This window comes from Oncorhynchus mykiss, chromosome 17 (genome assembly GCF_057628025.1).
Source record: "Oncorhynchus mykiss isolate SJ-2025 chromosome 17, ASM5762802v1, whole genome shotgun sequence".
Lineage (NCBI taxonomy): Eukaryota > Metazoa > Chordata > Actinopteri > Salmoniformes > Salmonidae > Oncorhynchus > Oncorhynchus mykiss.
Genome location: NC_143038.1, coordinates 61,551,077 through 61,563,466, shown reverse-complemented (window position 1 = coordinate 61,563,466; position 12,390 = coordinate 61,551,077). Strand labels below are relative to the sequence as shown.

The 12,390-nt window shown below is 49.0% G+C and overlaps 1 protein-coding gene across 4 annotated transcripts in view; it reads left to right on the top strand.

The window, feature by feature from the left end:
* The first annotated feature begins 95 nt into the window (after positions 1 to 95).
* LOC110494619 (ras association domain-containing protein 5) overlaps positions 96 to 12,390 on the top strand; it is a 55,580-nt gene continuing 43,285 nt past the window's right edge. For all 4 annotated transcript variants that reach the window (XM_036950719.2, XM_090206212.1, XM_036950718.2 and 1 more), the window contains exon 1: positions 96 to 2,944. In XM_036950719.2, coding sequence (XP_036806614.1) covers positions 2,086 to 2,944 — 859 coding nt within the window. In that variant the 5' untranslated portion in view covers positions 96 to 2,085. The remainder of the gene's footprint in view (positions 2,945 to 12,390) is intronic.

Genomic DNA, 12,390 nt, shown 5'->3' with positions numbered 1-12,390 from the left:
TAACACAGCAGGCTAAATGGTTAGCATTTGTACTTCTTCATAAGCTATGTACGTGGATGGGTTCACTGATGTCTATCCCCATGTTTATAGGTTCAATGTACTGTATGCTAATGGCAACAGAACAAGTTCAGAAGTTCATGGATTTTTGTCTTTGGGCTCAGTCACCAAAAAATGATTCCATAATAATGATTGGAAAGAATGGTGAAAAACAACATGTCTATCATCATTCTGATGATCATTCTATCATCATCTGTAGCAGTAGTAATATAGTACAGTAGTAATATAGTACAGTAGTAATATAGTGCAGTAGTAATATAGTACAGTAGTAATATAGTGCAGTAGTAATATAGTGCAGTAGTAATATAGTGCAGTAGTAATATAGTGCAGTAGTAATATAGTACAGTAGTAATATAGTGCAGTAGTAATATAGTACAGTAGTAATATAGTACAGTAGTAATATAGTGCAGTAGTAATATAGTACAGTAGTAATATAGTACAGTAGTAATATAGTGCAGTAGTAATATAGTGCAGTAGTAATATAGTGCAGAAGTGATATAGTGCAGTAGTGATATAGTGCAGTAGTAATATAGTACAGTAGTAATATAGTGCAGTAGTAATATAGTGCAGTAGTAATATAGTACAGTAGTAATATAGTGCAGTAGTAATAGCCTACAGTAGGCCCATATCGAATTGTATTTAGTGTAAACCTTACTGTTAACTGCTTACTTACAAGCCCTTAACCAACAATACAGTTCAAGAAATAGAGTTAAGAAAATATTTACTAAATAAACTAAAGTAAAAAGCAACACAGGAAAATGACATAACAACAACAAGGCTATTTCCAGGGAGTAACCTACCAAATTTTCAGGGGGTACAGGTGTTAGTCAAGGTCATTTGTAAAGTGACTATGCATAGGTAATAAACAGTGAGTAGCAGCAGAGTAAAAAAACAAAGGGGGGGAGGCAATGTAATAGTCCGGTGGCCATTTGACTAACTGTTCAGCAGTCTAATGGCTTTGGGGTAGAAACTGTTAAGCAACCTTTTGGTCCTAGACTTGGTGCTGGATCTGGTGACCCATGCCAAATTTTTTTCAGTCTCCTGAAGGGGAAAAAGTGTTGTCGTGCCCTCTTCACAACTGTCTTGGTGTGTTTGGACCTTTGATAGTTTATTGGTGATGTGGACACCAAGGAACTTGAAACTCTCGACCCGCTCCACGACAGCCCCTGTAGTCCACGATCATCTCCTTTGTCTTGCTCACATCGAGGAAGAGGTTGTTGTCCTGGCACCACACTACCAGGTCTCTGACCTCCCTATAGGCTTTCATCGTTGTCAGTGATCAGGCCTACCACTGTTGTATCATCAGCAAACTTAATGATGTTGTTGGAGTCGTAGTTGGCCATGCAGTCGTGGGTGAAAAGAGAGTACGGGGGGGGGGACTAAGCCCGCACCCTTTAGGGGCCCCAGTGTTGAGGATCAGCGTGGCCAGGGGGCGGCCCGTCAGGAAGTCCAAGATCCAGTTGCAGAGGGAGGTGTTTAATCCCAGGGTCCTTAGTTTATTTATGTGCTTTGAGGGCACTATGGTGTTGAACACTGAGCTGTAGTCAAAGCATTCTCACATAGGTGTTCCTTTTGTCCAGGTGGGAAAGGGCAGTGTGGAATGCGGTTGAGATTGTGTCATCTGTGGATCTGTTGGGGCAGAGTGGGTCTAGGGTTTCCAGCATGATGATGTTGATGTGAGCCATGACCAGCCTTTCAGAGCTCTTCATGGCTATAAATAGTGTAGTAGTAGGCTACTGTAATAGTAGTACAAATAATAATAGTACTGTAGTATTTGTAGAAGTAACCTAGTAGTAGTTTAATCCCTGGTTAGTCTACACTGTCATGTAAAATCACTGAAAAAATCCCTGGATTAAGCACACTGCCGCTTTAAGAGTGCTCGTCCCCCTGTGGCATTTAAACGCTTTCAGAATCGTCGTTGCAGATGTGTCACACTTCATGCCTGGCTCGCGCTTCAATTTAGTTTACATTCACCGCACACGCACCGATACACACACGTTATTGGGGAATTGAATTAGGAGCAGGGCAATGGCTTCAGTGAGTGTGGTAGGACCAAGACAGCATCGTCCTAGCCCAGACCAGGAGTTTTTCTTTAAGGAAATAACGGCCACCGGGAAGAAGAAAATAACGTTACCGAGGAAATACTCCCTGGAGAATATGGTGACCAGGAAGATATCGGTGAAGCGGGAGTGCGGTTCGGTGTCGGTTTTATCAGCAGTCACAGCAACCCCGCTGACCCCGGCACACCAAAGAGCAGCAGCCGAGGTAGGAGGGGGGAATCCCGGGGTGAGAAGTGGGGCTCAGCCGGGGCTGGTGCCACGTAGCTTCGACAGAGAACGCGACAGCAGCAGGCCTGATTGTGGGCACACGGAGAGAGACACGACGGCGGCGAGGGAGGACACTGGTCAACGCGGACGGAGGGCAAGCGGCAATGACTATGCCGATGACGGAGGTAGTTCACTGAAGACCGTCACAAATGTTCGGTCAAGCACATCGGCCAACGAACAGATAGCAGATGCCAAGTGTGACAGATCAAGCGCGCCCACAAACGGACACACTGGCGCAAACTCACATCGGGACTGGCCAGTCAGGATGCGCGCATCCCACAGCCTCCCTGGTGAGACCACCGAGCCGGGTACCAAAGGGGATACCGGGGGGCCACCGATGGAGCGGTTGACACAGGGCAGGACAGGGGTCGTTAAACTCGCGCGCACAGAACCACACCGGAAGGAGGCCTGGTCAATATTTTCCTCCCAGGAGCAGGAGGACCCGCGCGTGCATGCGGAGACAGGGGAGGGCCACCTGTTCTGGACCAGAACAGTTACTCAGGACTGGTGCGACGTTTGTAACCAGCCAATCAACGCCCAGCAGGCGCTCAAGTGTAAAAGTAAGTAGTAGGCTAAACCATGACAGTAGAGAACGCATTCATTTCCAGTTCTTCAGGAGGAAGGTGTAACTGTTGCTTTACTACAATATAATAGAGATGGTTTGTGCTTGATTGCTTTTCTTTCACTTGGTGTGATATGGGATGATAGTGCAGAATTGCTTTCAGGGATGTGCTGTGACATCATAGTTTGAAGATGAGGCTTGGATATTGACCTCATACCAAGGTGGATACTGCTGGCTGTTGTTGCGTCTGGCTTAAATGTGAAGCACACTATCAGGCCAGGACTAGACTAGCAATATACTCTTCAGAGAGTGAGAGAGCGTGACTTTGCCAAGCATTCAGAGCTGCAGCCAGCAACCTCCTATGGAAACCTCATTATCTTGTCCTCACAGACTCGTCTCTCTGTCCCCCTATCCTCCTCCAGCCTCCCCTCCCTCTCAGTGTCACAGCATGATTTGCAAGCACAGCCTCAGGCAATTGCCTATGCAGAGAGACAGGAATGAGGGAGAGAAAGAGAGAGAGAGAAGGACAAAGTTAGTTTAGGAAGTCTAGAGTTATGCCTGTGTTCATGGAATATTAAGCTAGTGCATGTGTCAGTAGTACTGTAGGTCATCTGCTATTGTCTTATTGATGCTATATCTGTATGGGGGTATTTTGGTTATCTTCCCATGTGTGACTGCTCTGGAGGGTAAGGTAGTGGCATGTTTGTGTCTGTATGTGTTTAAACATGGCTCAGGTGTCATCTAGCCCACATTCAACCCTACTGGTTCTCTATCACCACAGTTCTCTGTCACCACAGTTCTCTGTCACCACTGTGCTCTCACACACAACATCACACTACTTTCTACAGTACACATAGCATCTTTCTGCTCTACTTCCAGTGTTAACAATGCAACAACAGTGAATCAGGCTTTCATGGACTCCTCCACCCTTTCTGTCCTATGTAGACTCTGTCAGGGTGCTCAGAGAGAACTAAAGTGGGGAGGGGAAGAGAAAATGGAAGAGAATGGTAGTGTAAGAGAGAGTGGAAAGAGAGAGTGTAAGAGAGAGTGGAAGAGAGAGTGGAAAGAGCGGTATAAAGGAGAAGAAGAGTTGGCGATGAGGAGAAAGGAAACAAAGGGGAGAGAGAGGGCAGAGGGAGAGGGCAGAGGGAGAGGGCAGAGGGAGAGGGCACAGGGAGAGGGGAGAGGGCAGAGGGAGAGGGCACAGGGAGAGGGTAGAGGGAGAGGGTAGAGAGAGAGGGCACAGGGAGAGGGTAGAGGAAGAGGGCAGAGGGAGAGGGCAGAGGGAGAGGGCACAGGGAGAGGGTAGAGGGAGAGGGCACAGGGAGAGGGCAGAGGGAGAGGGCACAGGGAGAGGGTAGAGGGCAGAGGGAGAGGGCACAGGTAGAAGGAGAGGGTAGAGGGAGAGGGCACAGGGAGAGGGAGAGGGCACAGGGAGAGGGTAGAGGGAGAGGGCACAGGGAGAGGGTAGAGGGAGAGGGGAGAGGGCACAGGGAGAGGGCACAGGGAGAGGGGAGAGGGCAGAGGGAGAGGGTAGAGAGAGAGGGCACAGGGAGAGGGTAGAGGGAGAGGGCACAGGGAGAGGGCACAGGGAGAGGGGAGAGGGCACAGGGAGAGGGTAGAGGGAGAGGGCAGAGGGAGAGGGCACAGGGAGAGGGAGAGGGCACAGGGAGAGGGAGAGGGCACAGGGAGAGGGCAGAGGGAGAGGGCACAGGGAGAGGATAGAGGGCAGAGGGAGAGGGCACAGGTAGAAGGAGAGGGCAGAGGGAGAGGGCACAGGGAGAGGGTAGAGGTAGAGGGCACAGGGAGAGGGTAGAGGGAGAGGGCACAGGGAGAGGGTAGAGGGAGAGGGGAGAGGGCACAGGGAGAGGGCACAGGGAGAGGTGAGAGGGCAGAGGGAGAGGGTAGAGAGAGAGGGCACAGGGAGAGGGCACAGGGAGAGGGCACAGGGAGAGGGCACAGGGAGAGGGGAGAGGGCACAGGGAGAGGGTAGAGAGAGAGGGCACAGGGAGAGGGTAGAGGGAGAGGGCACAGGGAGAGGGCACAGGGAGAGGGTAGAGGGAGAGGGCACAGGGAGAGGGCACAGGGAGAGGGTAGAGGGAGAGGGCACAGGGAGAGGGTAGAGGGAGAGGGCACAGGGAGAGGGTAGAGGGAGATAACAGGCATCAGACTGTTATGGTCACCACTAGCCAGCCTCCGCTTAGTACCCTGCTCTTACTCACTCTTACTATCTGGCTACCACCCGCTACTCCACCCTGTACCTTATAATGGAGCCAGAGGGGATGGCTGATGTTTTACGTGCTCCCAACCAACTGTCCTATTTTGTTAGGTTTTTCGAGTTGTTTGTAACTTATTTTTTCAACTTAAGAGACGGTAGCAGCAACATTATGACCGAAAATTACTTCTGGACATCAGAACAGCGATTACTCACCTCAAACTGGAAGAATATTTTTTCTTTAACGAGTCCGATGTGAAGGATATACTGCTTTCTCAGGAACAGGCCCAGATCCCCGTCATTTGCGTGAAGAAAAGACGGGAAAAAAGTGGCCGGAGGTCAGGCTGCCTTACGAGAATTCGTAGGCGATTGAGTAAACTCCCACTGCCATCTCTTCTATTGGCCAACGTGTAATCATTGGAAAATAAAATAGATGACCTACGATCAAGATTATACTACCAACGGGACATAATTTTTTTTTATATCTTATGTTTCACCAAGTCGTGGCTGAACGACAACACGGATAATATAGAGCTGGTGGGATTTTCCATGCACCGGCAGGACAGAGAAGCTACAGGGGCGGGGTGTGTGTGTCTATTTGTCAATAACACCTGGTGCGTGATGTCAAATATTAAAGAAGTCTCGAGGTATTGCTCGCCTGAGGTAGAGTACCTTATGATAAACTGTAGACCACACTATTTACCAGGAGAGTTCTCATCTATATTATTCATAGCCGTCTATTTACCACCACAAACCGATGCTGGCACTAAGATCGCACTCAACCAGCTGTATAAGGCCATCAGCAAACAAGAAAATGCTCATCCAGAAGCGACACTCCTAGTGGCCGGGGACTTTAATGCAGGCAAACTTAAATCCGTTTTACCTAATTTTTACCACCATGTCACATGTGCAACCAGAGGGAAAAAAACTCTAGACCACCTTTACTCCACACACAGAGATGCATACAAAGCTCTCCCCCGCCCTCCATTTGGCAAATCTGACCATAATTATATCCTCCTGATTCCTGCTTACAAGCAAAAACGAAGAAGAAAATACAAGAGTTTTGCTAGCACATATTGAAATGTGTTCCCGGATTCATCAAATGGCAGTATACCACCTCAGGCACCGGCTTCATCAATAAGTGCAGCGACAACGTAGTCCCCACAGTGACCGTACATACATATCTCAGCCAGAAGCCATGGATTACAGGCAACATCCGCATTGAGCTAAAGGCTAGAGCTGCCGCTTTCAAGGAGCGGGACACTAATCTGGACGCCTATAAGAAATCCCGCTATGCCCTCAGATGAACTATCAAACAAGCAAAGCGTCAATACAGGATTAAGATTGAATCCTACTACACCGGCTCTGACGCTTGTCAGATGTGGCAGGGCTTGAAAACTATTACGGACTACAAAGGGAAACCCAGCCGCGCCTTCGCTTCGAGGCAAGCAACACTGAAACATGCATGAGAGCACCAGCTTATTCTTGATGACTGTGTAGCCGATGAGAGCAAGATCTTTAAACAGGTCAACATTCCCAAAGCCGCAGGGCAGACTGATTACCAGGACGTGTACTCAAAGAATGCAGGGACCAACTGGCAAGCGTCTTCACTGACATTTTCAACCTCTCCCTGACCGAGTCTGTAATACCTACATGTCCTGCCTAAATGATTACCGCCCCGTAGCACTCGGTAGCCATGAAGTGCTTTGAAAGGCTGGCCATGGTTTACATCAACATCATTATACTGGAAACCCTAGACCCACTCCAATTCGCATACCGCCCCAACAGATCCATAGATGACGCAATCTCAATCGCACTCCACACTGCCCTTTCCCACCTGGACAAAAGGAACACCTATGTGAGAATGCTTTGACTACAGCTCAGTGTTCAACACCATAGTGCCCTCAAAGCTCATCACTAAGCTAAGGACCCTGGGACTAAACACCTCCCTCTGCAACTGGATCCTGGACTTCCTGACGGGCCGCCCCCCAGGTGGTAAGGGTAGGCAAAAACACGTCTACTACGCTGATCCTCAACACTGGGGCCCCTCAGGGGTGTGTGCTTAGTCCCCTCCTGTACTCCCTGTTCACCCACGACTGTGTGTCCAATCACGACTCCAAATCCACCATTAAGTTTGCTGACGACACAACAGTGGTAGGCCTGATCACAATGATGAGATTTGGACCTATGAGATTTGGATTTGACCTATGGGGAGAAGGTCAAAGACCTGGCAGTGTGGTGCCAGGACAACCTCTCCCTCAATGTGAGCAAGACAAAGGAGCTGAACGTGGACTACAGGAAAAGGCGGGCCAAACAGGCCCCCGTTAACATCAACGGGGCTGTGGGGGAGAGTTTGTTCCTTGGTATCCACATCAGCAAGAAACTGTCATGGTCCAAACACACCAAGTAATTCGTGAAGAGGACATGACAGCACCTTTTCCCCCTCAATAGAAAAATATTTGGCATGGTTCCCCAGATCCTCAAAAAGTATGCTGCAGGGAGAGAGGGAGCTCAGTGCTGCAGGGAGAGAGGGAGCTCAGTGCTGCAGGGAGAGAGGGAGCTCAGTGCTGCAGGGAGAGAGGGAGCTCAGTGCTGCAGGGAGAGAGGGAGCTCAGTGCTGCAGGGAGAGAGGGAGCTCAGTGCTGCAGGGAGAGAGGGAGCTCAGTGCTGCAGGGAGAGAGGGAGCTCAGTGCTGCAGGGAGAGAGGGAGCTCAGTGCTGCAGGGAGAGAGGGAGCTCAGTGCTGCAGGGAGAGAGGGAGCTCAGTGCTGCAGGGAGAGATGGAGCTCAGTGCTGCAGGGAGCGAGGGAGCTCAGTGCTGCAGGGAGAGAGGGAGCTCAGTGCTGCAGGGAGAGAGGGAGCTCAGTGCTGCAGGGAGAGAGGGAGCACAGTGCTGCAGGGAGAGAGGGAGCTCAGTGCTGCAGGGAGAGAGGGAACTCAGTGCTGCAGGGAGAGAGGGAGCTCAGTGCTGCAGGGAGAGAGGGAGCTCAGTGCTGCAGGGAGAGATGGAGCTCAGTGCTGCAGGGAGCGAGGGAGCTCAGTGCTGCAGGGAGAGAGGGAGCTCAGTGCTGCAGGGAGAGAGGGAGCTCAGTGCTGCAGGGAGAGAGGGAGCACAGTGCTGCAGGGAGAGAGGGAGCTCAGTGCTGCAGGGAGAGAGGGAACTCAGTGCTGCAGGGAGAGAGGGAGCTCAGTGCTGCAGGGAGAGAGGGAGCTCAGTGCTGCAGGGAGAGAGGGAGCACAGTGCTGCAGGGAGAGAGGGAGCTCAGTGCTGCAGAGAGAGAGGGAGCTCAGTGCTGCAGGGAGAGAGGGAGCTCAGTGCTGCAGGGAGAGAGGGAGCTCAGTGCTGCAGGGAGAGAGGGAGCTCAGTGCTGCAGGGAGAGAGGGAACTCAGTGCAGCGATTACAGCCTTGAGTCTTCTTGGTTATGATGCTACAATTTCATAGTTTTGATGTCTTCACTATTATTCTACCATGTAGAAAATAATAAAAATAAAGAAAACCCCTTGAATAAAACATTGGTTTACATCCACATCATCAGCGTATTCGTCAATGTTGTTGTCTGACAAAACATATCCCAGTCCACGTGATGGAAGCAGTCTTAGAGTGTTGAATCAGATTGGTCGGACCAGCGTTGAACAGACCTCAGCGCGGGAGCTTCTTGTTTTAGTTTCTGTCTGTAGGCAGAGATCAACAAAATGGAGTCGTGGTCAGCTTTTCCGAAAGGAGAGCGGGGCAGGGCCTTATATGCGTCGCGGAATTTAGAATAGCAATGATCCAAGGTTTTCCAGCCCTGGTTGCGCAATCGATATGCTGATAAAATTTAGGGAGTCTTGTTTTCAGATTAGCCTTGTTAAAATCCCCAGCTACAATGAATGCAGCCTCCGGATAAATGGATTCCAGTTTGCAAAGAGTCAAATAAAGTTTGTTCAGAGCCATCGATGTGTCTGCTTGGGGGGGAATATATACGGCTATAATTATAATCGAAGAGAATTCCCTTGGTAGATAATGCGGTCAACATTTGATTGTGAGGAATTCTAAATCAGGTGAACAGAAGGACTTGAGTTCCTGTATGTTGTTATGGTCACACCACGTCACGTTAACCATGAAGCATACGCCCCCGCCCCTCTTCTTACCAGAAAGATGTTTGTTTCTGTCTGCGCGATGCGTGGAGAAACCAGCTGGCTGCACCGACTCCGATAGTATCTCTCCAGTGAGCCATGTTTCCGTGAAGCAAAGAACGTTACAGTCTCTGATGTCCCTCTGGAATGCTACCCTTGCTCGGATTTCATCAACCTTGTTGTCAAGAGACTGGACATTGGCGAGAAGAATGCTAGGGAGTGGTGCACGATGCGCCCGTCTCCGGAGTCTGACCAGAAGACCGCTCCGTTTCCCCCTTTTACGAAGTCGTTTTTTTGGGTCACCGGCTGGATCCGCAGGATCCGCTTCGCGAAAGTCATATTCTTGGTCGTACTGATGGTGAGTTGACGCTGCTCTTATGTTCAGTAGTTCTTCTCGACCTTATGTAATGAAACCTAAGATGACCTGGGGTACCAATGTAAGAAATAACACGTAAAAAAACAACAAAAAACCTATGCCCTCCTGTTAGCTAATCCAAGTTTATCATTTTAAAAGGCTAATTGATCATTAGAAAATGTGGATTTCTAAGTGACCACAAACTTTTGAACGGTAGTGTACATATATAGGATCCATTCTAGATCCATATAGTACATGTAATCTTAATAAAATGCAGGTTATAATCTCATAGAGCAGTTTGGACTAGAAGCACTAATACCTCTATATGTATTTATCGTGTGTGTGTGTTCCACATAGAGCTTCCACTCACTCCATCCACCACCACTTCCTAATGAACCTGATCGTGAGTGTTGCATTACAGCCATTTTGTGCCTGAGGGAAGCCCAATACTGTACAGTTTCTTACTTTACCCCTCCTTGGTCTAAAACTGCAACCTCACAAAATGATAGTGTTATCTTTTAATTAAAGGTCTCTAAAGTTGCTGTTGTAGAAACTCACACATAGATACACACCTACACACACTCTCTCTCACTCCTGTCCTCTCTCACTCCTGTCTTCTCTCTCTCCTGTTCTCTCTCTCTCTCCTGTTCTCTCTCTCTCTCTCTCTCTCTCCTGTTCTCTCTCCTGTTCTCTCTCCCACTCTGCTGTTCTCGCTCGCTCTCCTGTTCTCTCGCTATCCTGTTCTCTCGCTATCCTATTCTCTCGCTCTCTCCTGTTTTCTCTCTCTTTCTCTCCTGTTCTCTCTCTCTCTCCTGTTCTTTCTCTCCTGTTCTCTCGCTCTCTCCTGTTCTCTCGCTCTCTCCTGTTTTCTCTCTCTTTCTCTCCTGTTCTCTCTCTCCTGTTCTTTCTCTCCTGTTTTCTCTCTCTTTCTCTCCTGTTCTCTCTCTCTCTCCTGTTCGTTCTCTCCTGTTCTCTCTCTCTCCTGTTCTTTCTCTCCTGTTCTCTCTCTCTCCTGTTCTTTCTCTCCTGTTCTCTTTCTCTCCTGTTCTCTTTCTCTCCTGTTCTCTTTCTCTCCTGTTCTCTCTTTCTCTCCTGTTCTCTCTCTCTCTCCTGTTCTCTCTCTCTCTCCTGTTCTCTCTCTCTCTCTCTCTCTCCTGTTCTCTCTCTCCTGTTCTCTCTCTCTCTCTCTCTCTCTCTCCTGTTCTCTCTCTCTCTCTCTCTCCTGTTCTCTCTCTCCTGTTCTCTCTCTCTCTCTCTCTCTCTCTCCTGTTCTCTCTCTCTCTCTCTCTCCTGTTCTCTCTCTCTCTCTCTCTCTCCTGTTCTCTCTCTCTCTCTCCTGTTCTCTCTCTCTCTCTCCTGTTCTCTCTCTCCTGTTCTCTCTCTCTCTCTCTCTCTCTCCTGTTCTCTCTCTCTCTCTCTCTCTCCTGTTCTCTCTCTCCTGTTCTCTCTCTCTCTCTCTCTCTCTCTCCTGTTCTCTCTCTCTCTCTCTCTCTCCTGTTCTCTCTCTCTCTCTCTCTCTCCTGTTCTCTCTCTCTCTCTCCTGTTCTCTCTCTCTCTCTCCTGTTCTCTCTCTCCTGTTCTCTCCTGTTCTCTCTCTCTCTCTCTCCTGTTCTCTCGCTCTCCAATTCAACAGGCTTTATTGGCATGGGAAACAGATGTTTACATAGCCAAAGCAAGTGAAAAAGATAATAAACAAAAGTCTCTGTCTCTCTCTCCAGGCGTTGAGTCAGTCTTTGGTCACTGCTTCCACAGGAAAACATGGGGAGTGACACTGCCACTGATGACACACTAGGCAGGCAGACAGACTGGGGAAATTTTAGCAGAAACTGAAAGGATAAAGGGGGAGACCTAGTCAGTTGTCCAACTGAATCCATCCAACCGAAATGTGTCTTCTGCATTTAACACAACCTCTGAATCAGAGAGGTGCGTGGGGCTGCCTTAATCGACATCCATGTCTTTGGCGCCCGGGGAACAGTGGGTTAACTGCCTTGTTCAGGGGCAGAACGACAGATTTTTACCTTTTCAGCTCTGGGATTCAATCCAGCAACATTTTGGTTACTGGCCCAATGCTCTAACCACTAGGCTACCTGCCTCTAACCACTAGGCTACCTGCCTCTAACCACTAGGCTACCTGCCTCTAACCACTAGGCTACCTGCCTCTAACCACTAGGCTACCTGCCTCTAACCGCTAGGCTACCTGCCTCTAACCACTAGGCTACCTGCCTCTAACCACTAGGCTACCTGCCTCTAACCACTAGGCTACCTGCCTCTAACCACTAGGCTACCTGCCTCTAACCACTAGGCTACCTGCCTCTAACCACTAGGCTACCTGCCTCTAACCGCTAGGCTACCTGCCTCTAACCACTAGGCTACCTGCCTCTAACCACTAGGCTACCTGCCTCTGACTTTTATCTCCCTCACCAACTTTAAACATCTGCTATCTGAGCAGCTGCAGCTGTACATAGTCCATCGGTAAATAGCCCACCCAATTTACCTACCTCATCCCCATACTGTTTTTATTTATTTACTTTTCTGCTCTTTTGCACACCAGTATCTCTACCTGTACATGACCACCTGATCATTTATCACTCCAGTGTTAATCTGCTAAATTGTAATTATTCACCTACCTCCTCATGCCTTTTGCACACAATGTATATAGACTCTTTTTTTTCTTTTTTTCTACTGTGTTATTGACTTGTTTATTGTTTACTCCATGTGTAACTCTGTGTTGTCTGTTCACACTGCTATGCTTTATCTT